The 22993-nt window shown below is 37.5% G+C and overlaps 1 protein-coding gene across 4 annotated transcripts in view; it reads left to right on the forward strand.

Moving 5' to 3' along the window:
• PDE1A (phosphodiesterase 1A) overlaps positions 1 to 22993 on the forward strand; it is a 143592-nt gene that overhangs the window by 13463 nt on the left and 107136 nt on the right. The window contains exon 1 of one of the 4 annotated variants that reach the window (XM_056496832.1): positions 22147 to 22972. The exons of 2 other annotated variants lie outside the window; for them this stretch is intronic. In XM_056496832.1, coding sequence (XP_056352807.1) covers positions 22920 to 22972 — 53 coding nt within the window. In that variant the 5' untranslated portion in view covers positions 22147 to 22919. Of the gene's footprint in view, positions 1 to 22146; positions 22973 to 22993 lie in introns of those variants that run through there. One more of the 4 variants, XM_056496834.1, reaches the window with a different exon arrangement.

Here is a 22993-nt window from a genome sequence, read left to right on the forward strand (position 1 = left end):
TTTCATGGATGCAGTGGAATTTGGCTAAGGTTTATTGGTAATTCCTTTTTATTAACACTGGGCTTTGTCAAGCATATTATAGTTTTCAGAGTTAATTCTTACTGGATATGATTATTATTTTCTTAATTGCTAAGTGAACAAATCACCTGATAGAACAAGAATGATTCCCTGAATTGCCTTTTTTTTTCCTCCTTTTTTTTCCCCTTCTCCCAAGGGAAAGAATCATGTTTACCTCCCTTTGTCTATCACTTGGCTGCAGCTAGAGTAGTAACACAGAAACAGATTGCACTGAATTTGCTATTTATTGCTCTGATTTTGGATTTTTGCCACTCTCACTAATGAGCTATGTTTTTGCAGATAGACAAATTAAGGATGGGCTCCTCAGCTCACATGCATTCAATTGTATCCCAGTTTGTCATTAAATTTATTTTTAACAATAAAATCAGCAGATTGTAATTTGTATTCTGATTATCACAAATAGATCTCACCATGTTTTATGCAACTGTGAAGCTTTGACAATGCAGATGAGGGAAGTTAAACCTTGAAAGAAAAAAACCGTTGCACAGCATCATCTAAAATTTTATTTAGGCAGTTTTTCTGTAGTGATTTGGGGAATGGGGACAGGGGAAAAGGGAGGGGACAATTTTATCTAAAATCACCCCTACTCAAACCAAATAATTCCATAGCATTTCTTTCTGGTGCAGCACTCAGTTAGCATGACAGGCTCAAGATTGGGCAGTATTTGCTATAATATTAGAAGTATCTGCCACATTAAGCAATGAAGTCTTAAATGTTGTAGACTTGCGTTTCTGTGGGTAGCTGAAGCCTTCTCAGCATATACTCATCACTTCTAAAGTGTTTAATGAAAGTTAGAAGTTTTGTTTTTTCTCTGTTGAGTTGCCTCAGAGGAAAGTGTCAGAAGCACAAAAGCCTTTGTTGCTTCACTTCATGATTAAATACAGCCTCCCCTATTGAAAGAACTCTTTTCTTTTGCCTTATTATCCTGTTACAAAATGTCTATTCCCATCACAAATATTTCAGTTTCCCCGTTCTTCCCTTCATAATTAACACTGAAAGCCTAACATTGTGAGTCTAGAAGCTGCCATTTCTTCATGTGTAGAGATTTAAGCTCATCAGTTACACACGTAAAAGAGATGTTTTACTCAGTAAACTAGAAGTACACTAATTAGTACTACAGAAGTAGTACTAATAAGCAAATGCAGGCTACTATTTTTAATTTAAATTTCATTATCCATAAGGCATCAAGGCCTACATAGGTAATTGCAACTACCCAGATTGCCTTATCTTTGTAAATAGATTATGAAACTGAAAATGAGGAAAGGTCTTATCTGGAAACAGTATGTTACTAATTATAGTGAAGTGATTATACCATCATAATATGTCTATTCAGGCCTTTTTACTTCAATGGAAGGTAGCTTTTTTTCTGTTCACGTTAACACTTTCCTAAAAGAATAAGTAATCTTAAGAAGGTCACATTTATACTGTGGGAAAAATTAACCCCAGAAATGATCCCGCTTATCTGTGGCAGCTTCAGTTCACTGCTTTGAATTCAGTGACATGTGCTTGCTTCAATAGTCTAGCTATTTTCTTCTCACTTCCTCAATCTTTTTTGGAAAAAAGGGTTACCTTTAATCCAGATTGTTTGTTGGAATCCATGTAATTTCAAGGATTTTCCTTATTGGCACAGCTAAATGGATAATGGATGTAGGATGGAGTAGGAACGAACTCTCAGAGCTGGGGTGTAAGTATTAATTCACAGCCATAACTGGTGTACTGCAAAATGAAATCCCTAAATTGTATCAAAAAGATTTTTCCCTCAGTGAAGCTGCAAAACACAAGGAAATGTTATGCCAGTGCTGTTCACAGCAGAGCCATTGCTGAAGCACTGTTAACAGAACCATGAGATTGCTTCCCTCCCCCAGCGCAATTGGAACAATAGAAAACACAGAATCAAAGATGCAGTGTTTTATATTTGCTTGGCACCATGCTAACTTAATCAAGAATGAACTTGCTAAAGGATTTTTTCCATAGAAATAGGACAACAAGCCGTTCTGGTACCACTCCCAGAGTATGACTCACAAAGAGAAAGCAGCAGAGAAAGACAGTGGTTTTTTTCCTCTCACGAAACCACTCACTTCCCTGCAAGGTTATGCACTTGTTTTTGTTTTAAAATATGTTACTTTGACATCCTATTGATGTTTGAAAAATTAGTCTTAAAGATAGATGATGTCAGTGTTGATGGAGCAAGTTGTCATCCCCCTCCATTTTTCTTGAAAGATGGATGCTGCATTCTATGTTTAGTCACTTCAATACATTGTGAAATCCTGACATGATTGCAAGTTCTAGTGGCTCCTTACCAAATGAGTTTGTTCTAGCCAAATAGACCAATGATACCAATAAATTTTCTCTCATTATTCATTCATTAAAATTAAGAAGGATTGTGATGAGTAAGGCTTCTTTTATAGTTAAGGTGCTTCTCACTCAAGCTGGAACCAAAAGCTAGATTTTGACTTCATTTTTAAAAACCAGCTTCTACACAATATACTTTAAAACTCTGAGAAGGAGTTTTTTGTCCTACTTTTACAGATGGTTAAATTGAAAATTCATGAATTTACATTTAGTTGCAGTTGGTAAAATTAGGTCATCATTCCACATTCTTGTTACTGTCATGATTCCTGTCTGCTGAAATTCATTATCACAAAATCATGGAAGAGGTGAGATTGGAGGGACTACAACCTGGTCCTGCCTCTAGGGGCCCTCCTCAAGCAGGGCCTCTAGAGCTCAAGGCACCAGATTGCATCCAGATGATTCTTGAATATCTGCAGTGAGAGAGACTCCACAGCCTTTGGATGATCTGTTCCAGTGCTTGGTCAACTACACTGTAAAGACATTTTTCTTTGTGTTCAGGTGGAACTTTGTATGCATTAGTTTCTGCCCATTGCCTCTTATCCTATTGCTCAGCACCACTGAGAAGAGCCTGGCTCCATCCTCTTGGCACTCTCCCTTCAGCTATGGACAGACACTGACAAGATCTCCTTTTAGTTACCTCTTCTCAAGGCTGAACAAGCCCAGCTCCCTCAGCCTTTCCTCATAGCAGAGATGCTCCAGTTCCTTACTCATCTCTGTTGGCATCCTCTGGACTCGCTCCAGGAGCTCCATTTCTCTCTTGTGCTGAGGAGCCCAGGACTGGACACAGAACTCCAGATGTGCCTCACCAGGGCTGAGCAGAGGGGCAGGATCAGCTCCCTGACCTGCTGGCAATGCTCTTCCTGATGCACCCCAGGATCCCATTGGCCTTCTTGGCCACAGGGGCACACTGATGGCTCATGGACAACTTACTGTCCACCAGGACCCCCAGGTCATTCTCTGCAGAGCTGCTCCAGCAGCACTCCCCAGCCTGTGCTGGTTCTTCCCTGGATGTGGGACACTGGATTTGCCTTTGTTGAATTTCAGAAGGCTCCTCCCTGCCCATCTCTCCAGCCTGTCAGGTTCCTTCTGAAGGGCTGCACAGAACTCAGGGGATCAGCCACTCCTCCCTGCTGAGGAGGCATCTGTGTCTTCATCCAGTCAGTGATGGATAATGGGCCCAGTACTGAACTTTGGGGGACACCAAGGCACCCAACGAGCCCCTGTGCCACTGTCCAGCCAGTTCTCAATGCACCTCACTGTCCACTCACCCAGTCCACACTTCCTGAGCTGGCCTATGAGGATGTGCTGAGAGACAGTGTTGAGAGCCTTGCTGAAGTCAAGGTAGACAATGTCCACTGCTCTCTCCTCATCCACCCAGGTGGTTTGGACAGTACTGTTTATACTGTCTACATACACTGCAATCAAACAGCTTCTCAAACCTTTCACGTAGGTTTTCTGAGCTCTACTAGCACAAATACTTTAATGTATCTGGAGCTATTAAGAAAACACTTATTCTGAAAGGAAGAGTGAACTAGGAAATGACCTAGAATAAAGGCTTAGTTCTTAGTTTCAATTAATTCCATTTTGGTCATGTCACTGACCATGACTTGTTTTGCTAGCAAGAGAGAGAGAAATCTGTTAATCTCTCAGAAAAAGAGGCTGAAGTAACATGAATGACTTGTGGCACTGATGGGCTTCTTGAACACTGAAATCTGCTAATCAAACTTAATACATTTCAGATAAGCATATGTTAATGTAGCTTTGGGAAATGTTCACTTTTGGGGTGGATGGCTTATAGCTATTTCTTTGAAAGAGTGAAAGTATTAAAAATTATTTCAAAGGAATAGTTAAGTAAAAATGGAGAAAAGGAAATGTATTTTGGAAACATTAATTTTCTTCATCTCTACTCCTGCTCATCTCTGCACTTTTTGATTACTCAGTGATGCCCCTGATATGTGCCTGCATGACAGTTCATTTCTATGGACTAACTTCTGAGGCCTCTGAAATCCAGAGTCACCTCTAGAACTGATCAAATTCTAAAATCTCCATCCCATAAAGAATGCTAAATTCTGTATACTTCTTTCCAGTTTCTAAATAGTTTCAAGGTTGGAAAGTTCATAAATCTTTTACTTATGCATTATGCAATCAGTTCATCTAGAAAGTTAGTAAGGCAAATGATTATTGATTAGTTCAGGACCTGGCCAAGTCCACCCTGTGTGGGAGTGCTGTCTTGTTAAAGATGATGATATGCAGGGGAAGCAAGTTCTGAAGCCTCTCCTTGTGCTCTTCACTCCAGCCTCTAAACAAAAGATGCTGGATAGTGGCCAGACTTGGGAAGGAAGTCGATAGGGTTCACAAAAATAGTATTTTAGTCTGATATTTCCTGATCTGCTTATAAAGGCAGTCTTTGCAGTAGGGAGTTTTTGTAGTGGTTATATGTGGGTGCACCACAACCTTCCACCCTCTGCATACTCACGTAGACTTACATCTCATTACTGTCTAGCTATTAATTGTATGTGTCTGAGAACAATGATGGCTTCAAGCACTAAGCTGTCAATATGACTTTCCCAGATGAACATCTGAGTAGGCGTAAATGTCATGATAAGCATGCTGCCTTCATGGATTGCAGAAAGTTATTACCTCCTTTTTGCTGATTCTTATGTAACTATACATTTGATCAATAAAGTAGAAGAAATAGTTTTTATTTTTCATAGTTAGCTATGTTAAACATTATATATATATATATATATATATATATATATATATGTGAACTCTGTGAAAATGTCTCTTACTGATAGTGATATTTTTTCCTTCCACATACTTGTCAAATCTGACTGATACTCTTTTCCATATTCTTACTTAGATGAACTTGAATGCTTTCAAGAATTTTGGTATGCAAGGGTTATATACACCAATATCAATTCAAGTAACCAACACCAATTTGCTCTTAGAAACCATGGAGAAAGAAATTAATTGAATACTTCCTTTTGCTTTAAAAAAGATGTAAGAATAATCTTTAGAGGTAGCATCACTACGTACCCCAGCTAAAAATGTATCTGAGGGGCTGGACTCAACCACTCTTTTGGAAAGCTGTAATAAATTTAAGGCATAGTATTTATATTTGTTTTGATCTTTTCCTTTTCTGTGAGTTTTCCAAATTGAAATAGTTAGAACTATAAAAAATAGCATGAAAATAATATAAAATTATGGCACGAAATTGATACTTTAGACAAAACTGATGATGCCCTTCAAAAGTAGAATGATGCAATCTCTGCAGTTAAGATAGGTATTGTTAATGTAGAATAGCACAGAAAGATATTTTCTAGCAAAAAAACCCAAACAAAACCAAACCAAAATCAGTAAATTCCTGTAAAAGCACATGTTGTTATTATTTACAATACAGGATGGAAAAAGATTTAGATTTTTTGGACTCTATCCTCTGGGCTGTTTAGGTTCCAGGCTGCTGGTGTAGCTGATAGGCTGCTCTGTTAGTAGTGCTTCTCCCTGTGAGTCAACGTCTGACATACGTGATGAAATGCAGAATACTGATAATCAGAAAAGAAAACCAAACCCAGAACTTAAATGCAAGATGTTTGAGGAACTCATATGTGAATGTACAGGCTGCCAGGATGCATTTTATTTAGCATTTACTGTAATTCCAAGCAGACACTTTTAAAATAAGTTATTTATTGTAATTTTGTGGGGGGATTTTGTGTCAGGGTCAGGAGCAGATGCTTGAAATTTCTAATGTCTCCTTACACCAGTGCATGAAAAAATCAAGCGGTGTTGTCTGCTACTTTTAAGCCTTTCAGAGAGCTTCTTTTCAGTGGAAGTTGCAGAACATTAATTTGACAATGTTTAAACCAAATGTTCCCTAGGCATCTCTCAGTGTTCGTGTGATCCTCAGTGCTCAAAGGCTTTCAGAAAAAGCATGGAAACCAAAGTGTTTCTTGTTCCTTCGTAAAAGATAGTGCTGATTTTATTTGTCTATTTATGAGACTGAATTAATAGAAAATGCTCCTTTGGTTCCATGTAACTGTTCTAAATCAAAGTTTCTAAACATTCTTTTCTTGGTCTACCTCAGTGAAGAGCATAGTCATGTACAGGGCATAAGAAACTATTCTTGGGAGTGACTGATGGCTGTTGATGGAATCTCAGACAAAACAGACAAACGAAGGTTGAACTTCTAGGAAGTAATTAGGCTGCTTAAGTGCCAAACCTGAAGTTTTGAGGAACTTTAATGAGGCTTTTAATAAGACTTTTGGTACTCTTGCCTCAATATGTGATGCTAATAAATTCAGGCATTGCAAGATTCTGCTTGGATAATGGACATAACACTAATTATTTCACTGGAGTATCCATTTGTCACAAGAAGCAAATGCAACCTGTTGTCTTCTTACCCATTCTCCTCTTCTTAGGTCCATTTGTATGTATCTGGGTTTCTGCAGCTCCTCCATCATAACTCATAGCTTAAAACTCCTCACAGTTCTTGTTCAGCAACTTTTTCTACTGTTTTATTTCAAGTTTTCTCCCCATACCAGTGTGGAAAGTTTAACAGTCTGGCAGTTTAAGCAGAATCTCATTTTTCTGTGTATCTGTTTTAACCCTTGGTCTGGAAAAAAATGCTGCAGCTTTTTGGGCATGTGCCAAAATAAAAAAAAGGAAAAGTGCCAAGTTCTTAGTTTTAGAATAAGACCAGCAAAAGTGTATGAAATGATTCATCACTTCCTGGCAAGTGCAATTATCACTGCAGTCACCAATCTCTATCTACTTGCACCCTTGAAAGATGTGCTAAATGTTACTGTAAGTTCCAAAAGTTATTGTTTCAACTGAATCAACGGAAAAGAAAATCAGAGCATCACAGGTGTTTGTTTTAAACAGGAAATTATGCTGATCTCCAGGACTCTCAGAGCTGCCTTCCTTTAGCTTGGTCTGATAGAAGTGTGTCACATCAGTGTACAGATGGAATATAATGAGTTTACACTAGTGGCTATACAAAGGAAAGTATTTCAACCAGTCACTATTGTTGGAAGCTGACTGCTCAAATTTGAAACCAAATTTGAGCTCTTACCTGAACATTTATTCATTGTCTAAATTGGGACATTGGAGTTACAGTAATAATGTTTAGTATTCAGTTCGTGTACTTTTTTTACACAGTTTAAGCATATAGTGTAGCTTCACTCCTATAGATGCTCCCTGGCCATTACCTATAACCAAAGAATCTTATTTTGACAAGATGTAGTTGTAATTTCTCTGTATTTTGAACCTCATAAAAATGACTCAAAGCATAATTGATTCTGCCTATAAGTAAACTGGGATGTGGGATGAATTCTCACCAGTAACTGCCTAAAGTCTAAAACAAAAATCAGACTTGGTAACGTATCAGTGTACTCATTTCTCACATAACATATGTTGTGAGATCTTTGGGGTAGCAATGAGCTTTTTTGTTCTGTTTGTATAGCAACTACACAGATGGTCTTCATCTACCACTGGCAAATTTGGGTAGTATCACAGCAAACAAATATTTAAAATACATTGTTTAGAAGTTTCACATTACATGAAATTTTTTCCCAAATTATTATGAATAATTGCTGTGTTTGTGAAAAGTCTTTACCTAACAAATAAATGCTATTATTTAGTATTTCAGCATTTATTTTTGCATGTCACCTAAGCTCTGCTCATAACCAGGGGATTGGTGTAAAGAGCTGCCTTTATTCACTTGAACCTATGGCATTCAACTCCAGCTAAGGGTCTCTCCTGCGACCTTGTGTTGTATGTTAGAATCAAAGCCTTCCCAAAACATATATCTCATCCTGGAATGCTGCTAAAAATGGAGGAATCTAGTGGTGTGTAATGAAATAAATATTAAAAGCAGGAGAAAGGAAGGAGGAAATTACTTCAGTGGAAGTAGTAAGGGAGGGATAAGACCTAAAACTCTCCAGAAGTGATAGCTATGAAATGGCCACAACTCACACTATCTAAATGCCTCCCATTATTTTGCCCAGCTGCTGATTAGTTATTTTAGGACAAAACAGAATTTCAAAGTAGGTTTCAGCTTTAGAATGACTGAATATATTGTCTGTCCAGGAGGACTGTGTCAAAGTGTAGACATTTCAATACTTACACATCAGGAGGCTAAATGGATGTTTTGTGTATTGCGATGTTCTATTTAGAATCTTGGGTTTACCTTTTAAAATTTCATGGTATCAAAAAGTTCTGGAGATGGAAGTAGATTTCATTTCTAGATTTACATTAGAATAATTAGGTAGCTGGGAAGGGTGCCAAACACCTCCTATGTTTCAACATATTCTTTAGAGTCCAGATTAGTTATCTTTGACTACATCAGGAAACCTGTATGAAGATGACTTGGGAAATTCCAGTACTCTTTCTCCTTACTCTTCCTTCAGCCAAAGATGCCAGTGGAGAGCCCTTTCAGAAGCTGAAACAGGGTACCCTGCTTTAGTTCTGTGCTTGCAACTTAGGGGGAGTTGCAATGAGCAAATGCATTAAAATGTTACTCAACTTGAAAGATTGCATTGTGCTGATGAGGAAGGGGAAGTAGGTTTACTGAACTCCAGATTAGACTGAAGATATGTTTCAGTTAAAACTAAGATTATGTATATGCAACAAATTACATGTATCTCTGTGGTTTAGTCAGTCAGACTGGTCAAGTATAGTGGCCTTTTTCAAAGTTCTTTAGTATTTCTCACTGTGATTTGAAGGTTTATTTGCATTCCTGACTGAGCAAGTGTCTGATATTGTCAATAGGGTTTGTCAGCAAGCTGACAGAACGTAAGTTTTCCTTTCTTGGCACAGATAACATTAAGAAGTTTATCAGGGAATATTATGCAGACTCAAAATCTGTCAAAAGTATGAATGACAGTGTGACAGAAACCACCTGCACAGCTCATGATATTCTTGGATCAAAGTACCAGCAGGAAATCACTGCAGTATTCCAAATAGTAAGTATGGTTTTGTAACACGGCAGAAGTCTTGAGAACAAGTAGATATTTACTTTTTGTCACTTTAAAGCAGTACCTTAAAGTTTGTACCAAAGGACATACTTGAATGTGACAAGTGCTAGTAAGAAATAGTGAATTACATATCCACAAATGAATAAGATCTGTCTGAAACTAGGGCATTTGCTATATAACAGGGACAAAAAAAGATACTGCTAGATATGACTGCATAGGAAAGGGGTTTTAGAAGAAGCTGTTGCTATCCATATAATTGCTTTTAGGGCTCAGAGCAACTTCCTAAGAATCATGCACTGGCTGTAAAGTATATTGGGTAAAGAATTATCAAAGGATTTTTTTCAGAATAAAAAGGTGTTTCCATGCCTCTGAATTCCTCTGACATGTGTTCATTTATGTTCTTTAATTTAGAATAATATTAACTAATAGCAAGACCTTCAAAATTGTCCCAAAATACAATACAATTGTCAGACCTTTGCCATATTTGTGTGGTAGCAACCAGCTGTACAAACATATGATGGGGTTAAGCTAGCTCTATTGCAATTTCATGGAAAAGGATCTGGGAGGTGATCACAAACTTGAACTTGAAAAACTTGAAAGTGTCCTACTGTTATGAAAAAAAGTAAAATATCATGCTGGGAGATATAATCTCTGCTAGAAGTTGTGAAAACTGACACAATGATTTGACTTCTGCAGTTCATGCATCTCTTTCCAAATGCTGATCATTGTTTTGGCTCATTGGATTATTTCTCTAGGTTGCAAAACACCATTTATATATCCCATTTTGAGCTCCACATGTCCATCACAGTGCTGTTCTTGAAAGATTTTGTACCATTTTTAGTGTTTACAATGCCAGCCTGGAATGTAAAATGTTCTTTATTTGCAAATCAAAGTTTTGAAGAGCAAATACACTATTTCAGCCATTTCATTCTGGGATATTTGTCCCAGATCATCACAGTATTTTGTTTGATTTTATTTTTGCTTTCAGGGAACTGGACTGCATGTTTGTGTTAATGAGTGATTGGGCCTTCCCCTTTTTATTATTTTCAAGAATAGGTGTTTGCAGTTTTAAAATCTTCAGGTTTAGATGGAATGCAATTTTCTTCAGCATCTGCAAATAGAGTTTCATGGTATCATTATTTGATCTAACAGGAAAATGTGAAGTGTTATTCCAAGAACTAAACCTACTTTCTATCTTATTCCCTCGTGACTGGCAGCCATTGCTGGATGAGACCAATGAAGCATTATTTAAATCTGCAGTTATTCCTGGTGTTTCCAAAAAGCTGCAGGTCTCTGTGAGTTTTCAGTGGCTCCCTTCTTGCAGTCATGTTTCTTGCTTTTGATACCCTGAGTAACTTGGAAGCCCAATTCATCTTTATCCCAAATCATTGTTTCTCCATGGCTGTGTAATGTGAGCTTCTGCACATCACAGTCACTGAATGTCCCATGAATCCCTCCCTGAAGATATGGTTCCCCAAACCAGAAAAATCCAAATCACAGAACAATAATTTCTGTGGAGGGGTAAGAAAGACAGATATTATAAGAAATAGAAAACAACATGGTTTTATATAGAGATGTTCCTGGCAATTTCCTTGGTCTTCCCTGTGTTTTCTTCTGTAAAAATGGTCATACCAAACAGCCTTTGCAGAATTGACCTGAATAGCATGGCATTTCCTTAGGCTGTATGTTTTTGTGAAATATTTTTCTTAATTATGGTTTATGAGCTGGTCTGTATAATATCACTAAAAGGATAATTTCCTGAAGGTTGAAGAGGATAATGGAAGAATTCATATAACTAATCTGGATAAAAGGAGAATTAAATTGCATTGATCCAAGTGAAAAATTGAAATTTTACTGACAAACGTCCTGTAGGCACAGATGCTTGGCTGTATAGAATCAGGGTAAAAGCCAAACTTGTAAGTGCCTCATGCTTTAAGAAAGGCTTGTAAATGAACAATCATATTTTAGCACCTGTCATGCAGTCATTATTTATAACAAGCTCATTTCATTTTACGTGCTATTTAAGTTCTCACCACTGTTAAATACTTTCTTGTTAATGTATATCTTTAGGGTAAAGTTGCTTCATGAACCAAACCAGAATCATTCTATATCATTGAATTTAAAGTCTTTAATGTACTGTAGTGGCCTTGCAAAAAATATTTTGGGTTACTTCAAATTAAACTGAGGAACAGGAGCAGCTGTCTCAATCTAAACACAAGAAGTTCAAGCAATGAGAGTCAAGAAATTGAAGAGCAGTATCAGAGGAAAAGGGTGCAAGCTCAGTCTGCAGAGTTTGCAGTGAGGCACTGGGCTCTGGCCAGGGAGCACTGGCCACTAAAACCAAAAAATTGATTGATTTGACTCATGCCTGGTTATCTCAGTCTAAGGCTTGCAGAAGATACTGTGCTAAGTGCCCAGCTCAGGGCTCTTCTCTAGCATTTGGGTTTCCCAGCTGTACTAGTGCTGCCATCAGGAATATGGACAGATGTCTAGCATCATCATGGCTGATATTGCATTTACTTGAAAGGGTGTAATTCCTCACTTGGAAAATTGCAGTATGCTTTGATAATATATCTGGAAGAGTATCTGACAGGTAATACCCAAATTCAGGGCTTTTGGGAATGAAAAGTTTTAAAATTCAGTGGAAAGTGTATTTTCCCATAACTTTACTTCAAGAGCCCCAAAACCCGTTTCTTTAAAGAAATAGAAATAGTTTCTTCTTAAGTCTATCTCAAATTGCACATTTTATTTTCTACTGCAGATGTTGTGATTAGTTAAGACCTATTATAATTTGATAGGTCTGTTTGTTGGGAGCATGATTTACGAAGTAAAACAAATTTAATGACTATTGCTCCATCTGCTCCTTGAGGATCACACTGACAGTGAGTCATAGTGAATGCCACTGACATCCATGGGACTGATGTTACAACTTCCCTCCAACGTGAATGAAAGATGGTCTGTTTTTCAAAATGTCCAAGATGAGACTTCTGCAACTCAATGTGGGAAATACTGAAATTTTATTTAACTGTGTCGATTAATCTTAATGAATTACAATTACAACTCCAGGCTGGGAGTAGAGTACAACAGGCTGGGAGTGGCTGGAAAGCTGCCCAGTGGAAAAGGCCCAGGAGGTGCTGGTTGACAGGTGAACATGAGCCAGTGTGTGCCCAGGTGTCTGAGAAGGCCAGTGCCATCCTGGCATGTATCAGGAATACTGTGGCCAGCAGGACCAGGACAGGGATTGTCCCTCTGTACTCAGCACTGGTGAGGCCCCACCTCGAGTCCTGAGTTCAGTTTTGAGCCCCTTGCTTAAAAGGAAGACATTGAGGTGTGGGAGCCAGTCCAGAAAGGGCAACAGAGCTGCTGGAAGGTCTGGAGATTAAGGCTGATGGAGAAGGAAGGGCTGAGGGAGCTGGGGCTGTATAGCCAGGAGAACAGGAGGGTCAGGAGAGTCTTTATCACACTCTATAATTGCCTGAAAGGAGGTGGGGTGGTAAGGTGGGTTTTGGTCTCTCCTCCCAAGTAACAAGCCTAGTACTTGATGAGATGAAATGGCCTCAAGTTGTGTCAGGGGTGGTTTAGATATTTGGGAAAGTTTCTTCACTGAAAGGGTCATCAAGCTTTGGAATAGGCTGCCCAGGGAAGTGGTGGACTCACCATCCCTGGAGGAATTTAAAAGACATAAAGATGCAGTGTTTATGGACATTACTTAATGCTAGACTTGGCTGTGTTTAGAGGTGGACTCAATGACCTTTAAGGTCTTTTCCCACCTAAACTGCTCTATGATTATTCCATGAATTGATGGTGTTAGGTGTGCTCAGCTGCAGCCATCATGACTGGTTGGGGCTGCAGACATCACCAGTATGTCTTATATTGTTTTTTACTATATGCATGTTTACTTCTTGTACCAAGTGGTCTGGTCTGAATATTCAAAAGCGTAGAGCAGTGTTAAAGCTAAGATTCTAATAACAGCAGAGCTTCAAATGCTTGACATTCCCCATGGCACCCCTACTGGGCTTCAGTGCAAACATCAGTTCGTGACACATGAAGTATCTGTTACACACTGTTTGACTGGATAGGATGTTGTTATCTTAGACAAAGTAATTCCAGCTCTACCTTGTCTTGTCAGGACAGTAGCGGATAACTTTAGTCAATATATGGATCTCCCTGTTTATTTATAAATTCTGCAACAAGATAATTAAAAATCTGCTGCTTGGTGATTTATATAATTAATTTCAAATTAGTCTCATTATACTTTACTGCTTGACAATAATCTGCATAACAAAGGAGACTTACTGTGCTCATGGCAGTGGTATTCAAATGCTGAGAATGTTGAGAATATGTATTTTATTTACAGGAAATATTAAATAGTAGGGGAGAGTTGATTTTATCACTCATAAAATTAATTCCTACTGTCAAAAATGTAATCAGTAGAGGAAAGAAAACAAATACTGGTGTGAAATGTACTAGCCAAAGAAGAAATTAATGTCAAAGTGACCACTGTATTGCACAGTGAAATGGCAACTTCTTCTTTTGTCATGAGAATTTGTAAAAAGTAAATAATGGAAGTGCACAGATTATATTGAAAATTCTGTTCTTTGTTGCTTGTAGTTCAATTTTAAGATTTAGTGTGAGAAATAGTAACTCATTATTTGGTCTAGGTAGACACAGAAAGGAGTTTAACAATGCCCTAGCGAGTACCTTATCTTCTTAGTAGATAATCAAAACATTCTCTGGGACTGGGAGCAGAGCCTATTACATGTATGCTAAATTAATACAGAAAATAATTGCATGGATAACGAAGCCAACTACATTGTACCCACATTCAAACAGCTTTGTAACTAGCAAAATTAGTCTGCCTCAGCCTTGAGCTCAGACAGATCATGGTATAAAATGAACATACATTCAATTTTTGGCTTAGCTTGTAGCTCTGGTAAAGTTTTTAAGTTAATTTTTCTGAAATGGCATTTTAAAGGTATGAATAAAAAAGACGTATTTCCGTGAAGTGGGGAAAGTGAAAAAAATATAGCAGACAGGAGGAAATCATGAGTCATTCCTTGTTTATAAACTGTAATGTTTGGTGTGTTTCACATTCTCTAGTCAGGTTCTTTTTGTTTTATATTTCTAACTAACTTTTGACCCTTGACAAAAAGTGTGAGCACTGAACTACTTTTAAGCACCATTTTTATTTTTAAAGTTTGTTGACTAAATAAGCGATATACTGACAAATTCACTGTGGATTAGCTGACTGTCAAAATTTATCCCAAGGTTTCCTGAACATGAACACACTAAGGAACCCCTCTTGAGGATCATTACCAGTTCATTTGAAATAGTTTCAAAGTTTTAACTTGCCTAGACTACTATTAGCAGGAGGGCATTGTTTTACATAATTTGGGCATCCTAAGAATTAAATTTATGGGATGGGGAGAGAGATAACTATTTGATACATAAAATTCTACATTTCTCCTTTGCTTGTTGCTTTTCCTCTCTGGAAACGCTGTTGCCAAATAACAGAGTTTTCTCCTTCGTCTCTGTAAAGTTTTGCTAGAAAAGATAAACTTCCTGCTAATCTTCTGTCGTGAGTACACATACACTTGGCATGTTTGGAAGAATGTCATCACAGTGAATAGACTTGGGAAGAAGTGTGTAGGGTGCTGGGGGCATGGTGAACTGGGATAAGGAGGAAAATAATGTAGGTAATATAGTAAAAGGAGAATAAAAATTCTGTGCATCTTTTTATCTTAGGAAGACAGTACTGTGTATTTCAAAGGCCGTAATAGAGTCTAGATGGGAAGAAAAAAAAATTGGATCATTACTGTATGCATTAAATTTTCTGACTATATTTTTAAAAATAGATAAGAATGATCAAGATGCTATTGTCTTAGAATAATAGATTTCTCAGTCATGTACATGATATTTTTTGTCAATGGCCATGTTAGATATCTGAGGATAGAGCTGAACTCAGAATTTAATTTATCACTATTTGTAAGACTTAAAAATGATGAATGTAAGATTTCAAGACATCTATGTAGAAACTGTTATTGAAAGCAATTTTTCACAATCAGAAAGCAAAGATCTGTTATTAGTGTTGCTATTTCAGAGAAACAATTTTATAAGATGATTTGTAATCACCTGTAGAGTTTTTGCTGTGCCATCTTTTTTTGTACCTACCCAACAGCAATGTAAGCAAAGAAGAGTTAGCTGATAGAAAAGATACTGCAACAAGTACCAAATACTGCTAATTCCCTAGGAAAGTGCATGGGTTTATACTTCCAGATAGTTTCAGTGTCAGTCAAACTGGATGCCAGTAATCTAATGATGAAAATCTCAATAACTGTGCATGGATCAGGGTATTTTAACCAATTTTAATGAAGTAAGTTTCAGAAAACTGTGAAATACATGATCTTGGAGACCATGATGAAAGACAGAGGAAAATATTTTCAAAACCTAAAATAAAAAAAAAATTTAGTTTTCAAACTCTGCCACCTACATAGATTTGAATGTGACTTACAAAGAAAAAACTGTGTAGTGAAGAGGTAGGTAATGATAGATTCTTGCCTCTTTGTTCCAGACAGTCAGATGAGAACTGCTGTATGTAGAGAAAATTAATGCAGTCTGCCATATATCTTCTAATTCCTTTTCAAATGGCCTCTGTCCTATTAAGTGCTCATGTATTTTCCATGAGGAACTGTAATTTAGCAGAAAGTCTTTTTGTCATGATTTTGACATTGTCCAATAGCTGTACTTAACATATGGCACATATGTGTTTTCCTCTCTGGACAGTCTTGGAATTCTAAACTTCTTTTTTTTCTAACTTTAAGTGTTGTAGCAAACAGGATTGGTATTTTTTTTTAATAATTACCTTTAAAGTGTTTAGCAATTATCTTTTGCTTGATTTTATGCAACCCATTTGTTCTAAGTTCTGGGGATTTTATTCCCCTTTTCTACCCTAAAAAGTAACAGTATGCTTAGTCAGTGGTTGCTCAATTGTCAGTGTATAGTTGCCATTATATGTATACATTTAGAAAACACATGGCACATCAATTACAGTGTTTTCCAATACAGACTGAAATTCCATCAGCTGTGGCCAATAATAATATTGCACTGGCTCAAAACCAAAGAATGCCATGTTTTGACTTGTGTATCTCAGTGCTACTTTAGCATCATACATCCCAAAGGAATTTCTTTCTTCTCATTTCCCCTTCCTTGCTTTCCTTCTCATCCACCTTTTTCCCTTAACTGAAGATGCAGAGTAAAAAATCCTAATAGGTAGAATCCAGTAAAATACAGCTGTGATACTGTTCACATTCTTCAGGAGAGTTTTATTAATCAGGAAAATTAATTCTCCCACAAGGCATTGGTATTTGTATTTTTTTGTTATTTCTACTTATTTGCTTAAGTTTTACTAGGACTTTTATGATGTAGTAAAATATAAAAGCACAAGTAAAGCACTGGGAAGCTTCTTAAGCCAAGTTCCTGTGTTCCAGTCTGAGCAGTAAAGTCTTAGCAGGGAAATTAATCTCCTGCATGACGGCATTGACGTAAGTCTGTGCTCCATTTGTGTGTGCATGTAAACAGGGAAAGTAAGAATAAAACTGTTTTATTTTAGTATTTCATTTACAATTTATTTTACTTAGGTAAAAAGGGAAAGCAGAACTTAAAGGCCTGCACAACTCTTTTCACAGAGCTTTAGCAAACACACATACTACAATAGATCCAGTGACATTTGCAAACTCTTCTATCTGCATTCTGAATGAGTCACAATTCTCTTCTGTTCTGTCTGGTTTCTCAAGCTTGGAGAAGTCATTAGGTGAAGTTTTAGAGTGGGTTTTGCTGACGTCAGCATGAGGGAAGCAATTGGGATTGTCCTACACTGCTCAGAGAGCAGTAAGCTTAATGCAAACCTGGTATAGCACTTGGGTGAAAAACCACTCAGCCTGGATTGTGCCAAGCAATATGAAGAATGTGGGTAACTAAAATTCAGCTCTTAAACCTTTACACAAACACAGTTTTAGTAGGTAGTATTGTATGTCAGGCACGACTTGCTTGTGATAAAATTACCTTTTGCATGGCAGGCAATCACAGCATCTCCTTTAAAATTTAAGCTGTCTTTTGGGGCATCTGACACCTGGACAATTTTATTAGCTTGCTATAGACAGATTTTGAGACCCTGCATGGAGATTGGAAGCTGGTAAAAGGTGTGCTGGCAGGCTTATCCCTCTCATTATAATGGAAGGGAAGGCTCTGGAAGCTTGTAAAAAAGCCTTGGAAGACCCTCTTGCTGAAGTGATGGTATAAATAGGTGGTGGTATAAATAGATTCCACATAATCCCTCTGGTTTCTTTAGCACCAAGTTTGAATCCTTAGCTTGTACACAGCCTTTACTGAGTGGATTTTATTCCAACAAGTTCAGAAATACTTCAATAAAAATCTCTTTAGGGATTGGTTGAACAAGATATGTTGACTTACTTTTTATAGTTTTCTCTCCATGCTTTACTTAGTAATTTAATTGCAAGTTTTCTAAACAGTAAACTAGTACAACTGGTAATGTACTGAAAAGTAAGATAGCATTTTTTTTATAAGTTATATTTTAGATTTTTAGATTTTAAACCCGTAAGAAGAGAACATGTAGAAATATTCTGTCTTTTCTTTTGAGCAACTTCATTAGTGCAGAAAATGGATGCACAAAACTTAGGTCTCCACTTGTTATCTTGTTGCTTGTGAACAGTATGGGAAAGCCCCTGACCCCATACTTACAGAAGCAAAACAGAAATGATGTTTAATGGATTAAAGCTTTAAGTGTCACTCTTTGTTGCCAGAATTAAGGACCAATGTTCAAAATTTGGATTAAGTGGCAAACAGGTGAAAGATTGAAAAGCCCAAGTGCAGCTGACTGATAAATGGTTTAATGCACACTAAAATCCAAAACTAACTAGTAGGTTCATTTAGAAGTTGATAATAGCAGTTGGTTATCAAAGAATTTTAGAACTATGAGGTTGGATGATATATTTAGAGATTATTTAATCTATATCATCCAAGGCAAGGCAAGGCTAATAATTTCTGACACACGCTTATATAGCCTTTTAAAAATGTAGGCTTAGAAAGCTACTTGTGTTTCCAAGAACAGATTCCCTTAGCAATTAATGTCCATATTACTTTCCTTTAAAATGTATTTTTTTCACCATTGAATCTTTATTACCACAACTTAACAACCCCATGAGCTATTTTGTTATTTCTTGACCACAGGGGTAAGGAAAATAGTCTGTTTCCATAAATTACACAGCTATATTTATGTTCTGGAATATTTTAAATTAGGTTTTCTTTTCCTTTTCCTTAGGCTATGTTGTGTGACCTTCTGTCTTTACTCATGAGATGTTTTCTAAATTTCTGTTTTGTCAAGGTTTAGGCTTGTATGTGTGTGCTGAATCGTGTTGCCTCAAAGCAAGAAACAATGCTTCAGGTGAGCCTTAGGAGCACAGAGAGTGGGGGGTTGGTCTTCTGGACAAGATTCCTTTTTATATCCCCCAGAATCATGCCTGGTTTTGCCCAAGTTTGATTGTTTAGTGTATCTTCTGTTCTGTTCAGTATCACTGCTGCTTCCCATGCATCTTCTGAAGAAATGCTGCTGAGCCAATGGTCCCTTGTCCTGCAGATTATTCCCATGTGCATGTAGAGCTTGGTATTTTTATATCCTCCTCTTTTTTTTTTTCTTTTCTGAACATTTCTGTAGTTTGCCAAGGACATTCAGAAAAGATTACTGGCTTAATATCTTAATATTTGGAAGAAGAATATCTCCTTTCTCCATCCAAACCATTGAAGAAAATATTGAATAGTGCTGGCCTTGGGACAGCAAGCTACTTAGATAAATTATCTTTCTTCTTTGACAAAATTACTACTCTTACAGTACAGTTTGCCAGTTATTTTTCTCACTGATATTTCATCGTTTTTATAAAGGTAATTTCTTTTTCACATATGTGGTTGATCATGCCTGCATAATTTGTCTTCCCTTTCTGTTGATTCTCTCACCTATGTGTCTTTCTACAGAAGTAGAAGGGGTCTTAACCCCAACCAGCAATGTTTACTCATATCTTCATAGCCAGAAGGTATTTTAGCTAGCAAGTAGAAAGCATCAGGTGTCTGACACATACAGATCACTGGTTCTTAATTTTACCATCTAATTCCACACAGCTTTGCAATCCAAGTACCTCTTCTGGCAAAGAGGTACAGATCAATAAGAAATATGTGGCCTTAAAATAAGCAGAATAGAATGTTTTGGTTTCTACCTAATGTAGTCTTTTGCCCTGAGACATAGTATTAAATATCAAATTACTTAACTATGGTTATAGATATTGAAGTTTGGAAAGTGCAGGTTCTGTCTGTGGTAAAGTATTACAAGATTTTGGTTCAAAAAGCCTTTGTTCACATTAACATATGCATGGGACATGAAATACAATAACTGGCATCACGCAGAGCAGTGGTCATTGGTTGTGATGGGCAAACAATAACAGCAATAATTGGAAAATAAATTGAGAAAAAAATAATTTAGTTCTTTTCTACTTGAGTTTCATCCAGTGTTGGAAAATTAAATAAGATATCTCTAGAGCATCATTTAAATAGATTTTTCTCATTCTAATTAATCCTAAAAAGATTAGCTTGAAGTAAGAAATATGACGAAGCTTGTCTAAAGAGGAGTTTTAAAATTACAGTAATGCTTTCAAGGAAAAGCTCATTATAGTTACACTTCCTCATTTTGATTGAAGTGCACCTCTTCAGTGCATTCTGTGTATCAGGTTCAGTATAGCTTACAATTTGGAGTAGCTGTAGCCTACAGATTGGAGTAATGTTACTCCAATATGCTCCAATTCTTCAATCTGCAGAGTGGTGAAATTTATACATGTTATTTTTCCAGTGGACTCAGGCTTCAGGCCTGAGTCTAGTTAATCTACCACATGTTTCTGTAATGCCCTCTGTCAAAGAGCTTGTGTGAATACTTATTTAACATGTAGAAATGTTTTCTGAATATTATAAAGAAGTCAGTGGGTAGTTGCTGTTTTTAACCATTTTTAGAAAATGGTCCAAAATGGCTCTTTGCACGATGAAAACCAATGCAATTAAAGTGAAATTCTGTTACCATTTCTAATTAATAATACTTTTTTTCCCCCAAACCATTAATGGAAGTACCATGAACAACAATGTACATTGAAGTTGGCCCAGAAAAATTTACTTTTAAGATGTTTGCTACTTTCAGAGCCAATACAATTGCTAGATAAAAGGTTTGGAAGTTCAGTGGAAACATATTTTGTATAGCTTTCATTGAGAATTTGGAGAATTTTTTTTTCTTTATTTTTTTTACTCTGATTTTTACCCTGAGCTACAGAAAATCCCTCTAAATAACAGAACTATAGCAATATATGCACAATATGAAACAGAAAGAAAGGGGAGGTTTCTTTGTGATTTTTAGCTTTCTGTTTTATCAGTAAGTGAGCACATTTCAAAAAGCAGCAAATTGTTTTGAAATGCTGAAACCCAGAGCAAGAAAATTATAAAGGAAATAGTAAACCTTCCAGGCAAGAATGAATGAGATGATGACTAATGAAGGTCTTTGAAAATATGGAAACACTCTGAATGCTGCATATTGTGGAATAAAGATCTTCAGATCCTTCAAGATCTTGCAATGTGACACAGGTAGTTGTTTTCCTGGTGAAGATGTAGTTCTCTCTAATTCTCAGAGGAACAGTAATAGTGGTGAAGGTAAAACTGAGCTACACAAAATAACTGGTGATGATAGTCTGATAATTTTTTGTTTAGATAGTTGGTCCATGGCTGTGTCAAGAAAATAGTTTTATGCAGTGTGGGGATCACTTACTGGGTCCTTTCAGGCTAACCAAACTTGACATCATCACTTTATTGTAGAAGAAATATATTTTGCCTCTAGGAAGAGACTTCATTTGTTTCAATAAAATCCACCTAACTCTTAGGTTTTTCTTTGTGAAAATACATACTAATAGAATATATGTTATCTCTCTGTTATATAGCTATTTCATGGAAATATTGTTAATTGTATAATTTGTGCATAAAGTAATGGGAATTTTTGTGGTCATATGCAGCCTAAGACACATCTTACTTCCTTATCTTGCCTCAAACTTTGATAATGCCAGCATTAGGCACTTACCTGTGTAAACCTGCCCCTCTTCTCCTCTCTGCCCAACCACTAATGCAATTGCAGAAGAGTTCCCAACCATCCTGATCCTACTTCTGCCCCACGTGAGGAGCTCCACCAGAGTGGATCACGCACTGAGTGCTTGGCAGGAGTCAGCCCTCCAGGGATGCTGTGCTGGGATGCAGGGAAGTACCTGTGGCAGGTTCCCTCCCTCTGCAGGAAGGGGGCACACGGTTCCAGGCTGTGCAGCTGCCCTGCTGCTGGTGTGCCGCCGCTCTGGCTGGGCTCCATGCTTCCCTGTGCCAGCACAGGTATGTTGTGAGCCCTCTGACGTGTGTGGGAAATTGTGTCTCACCTGCAGCCTCATGGCTTCAGCTCACTGAGAACCAGGGTCAGCCGCTTCTGCTTTATGGCTTTGTTTACAGCCTGTGCTCGCTGCGGTCGAATTCTTCCTGATTTATGTCAGCGTGATGTCACAGCGAGATTTTCAGTTTGGATCTATGTTGAAATCTTATCTTGCTAACAGTAACAGTTTGCTACTGACACTATCTGCACTTGGTCATTTTTTGTTTTCCTCACTGAAGTTTTGGTTTGTTTCATGTAGTTGTGGTCCTACCAGCTGCAAACTCCATATTCTGCTTCAGCCAATTCTAGGTCATTAGGTTATGTATGCTAAAAATTATGAGCAGTGCTTTAATTTGCATAGTTATATCCACACATCATCCAGAGTGAATAAAAGCCAGATTGTAAAATAATTGCAATCTCTTGAAGTAGAGCCAGCCTTGCAGACCAGATCCATCCGTCTTCATTAATTTGTATACGGTTTTTTTACCAGAAGAAATTTTCTGAAGGTACTCGCATGGGAATGCTGAAACAGCTGCACAACTTTTATTTTGAAGAAAAAAAAGTTGAGCCTCGGAACAGTGTGTTTTAGAGAGAGAGAGAGAGAGAGTGAGAGAGAGAGTGACTCTGCATTTAAGACTTTGACCAGTGTGTGTAAGAAGTGCTCTCATGGCTGGGATAATCTAACAAATTTTTACCTGGGTAGCAGTTGGCAGAGCTCCCCTCTTTTCTTGCACAGCTGAAAGGAATCCAGTGCAATTCTGCGCTTCGATCAACTCGCCTCCAGTTTTGCTCAGCCTGCCTGGTTTGGTAGCGCACGGCTGTGCCTGGCTTTTGTGGCCTCTATGGCCCTTCTCTGCTCCTCTGTCAGAGAGAGGGAGGGAGGTTTCCCCCAGCACCAAAATACCATTCTGTGTGCTCTCTGCAGCACAGTAGCTAAGAACAAGTTTCCCGATTACTCCCTGGGTTTTTTTGGAGTTATTTGCTGGAAGAAGTCTTTTTCGCCACTTTAAATGGATGATTGTGTTACAATCAAGAAAAAGCATCTCCAAAGACCAATCTTTAGGTAAGTGGTGGTGTTATTACT

Source organism: Oenanthe melanoleuca, chromosome 7, assembly GCF_029582105.1.
Source record: "Oenanthe melanoleuca isolate GR-GAL-2019-014 chromosome 7, OMel1.0, whole genome shotgun sequence".
In the NCBI taxonomy this organism is placed as follows: domain Eukaryota; kingdom Metazoa; phylum Chordata; class Aves; order Passeriformes; family Muscicapidae; genus Oenanthe; species Oenanthe melanoleuca.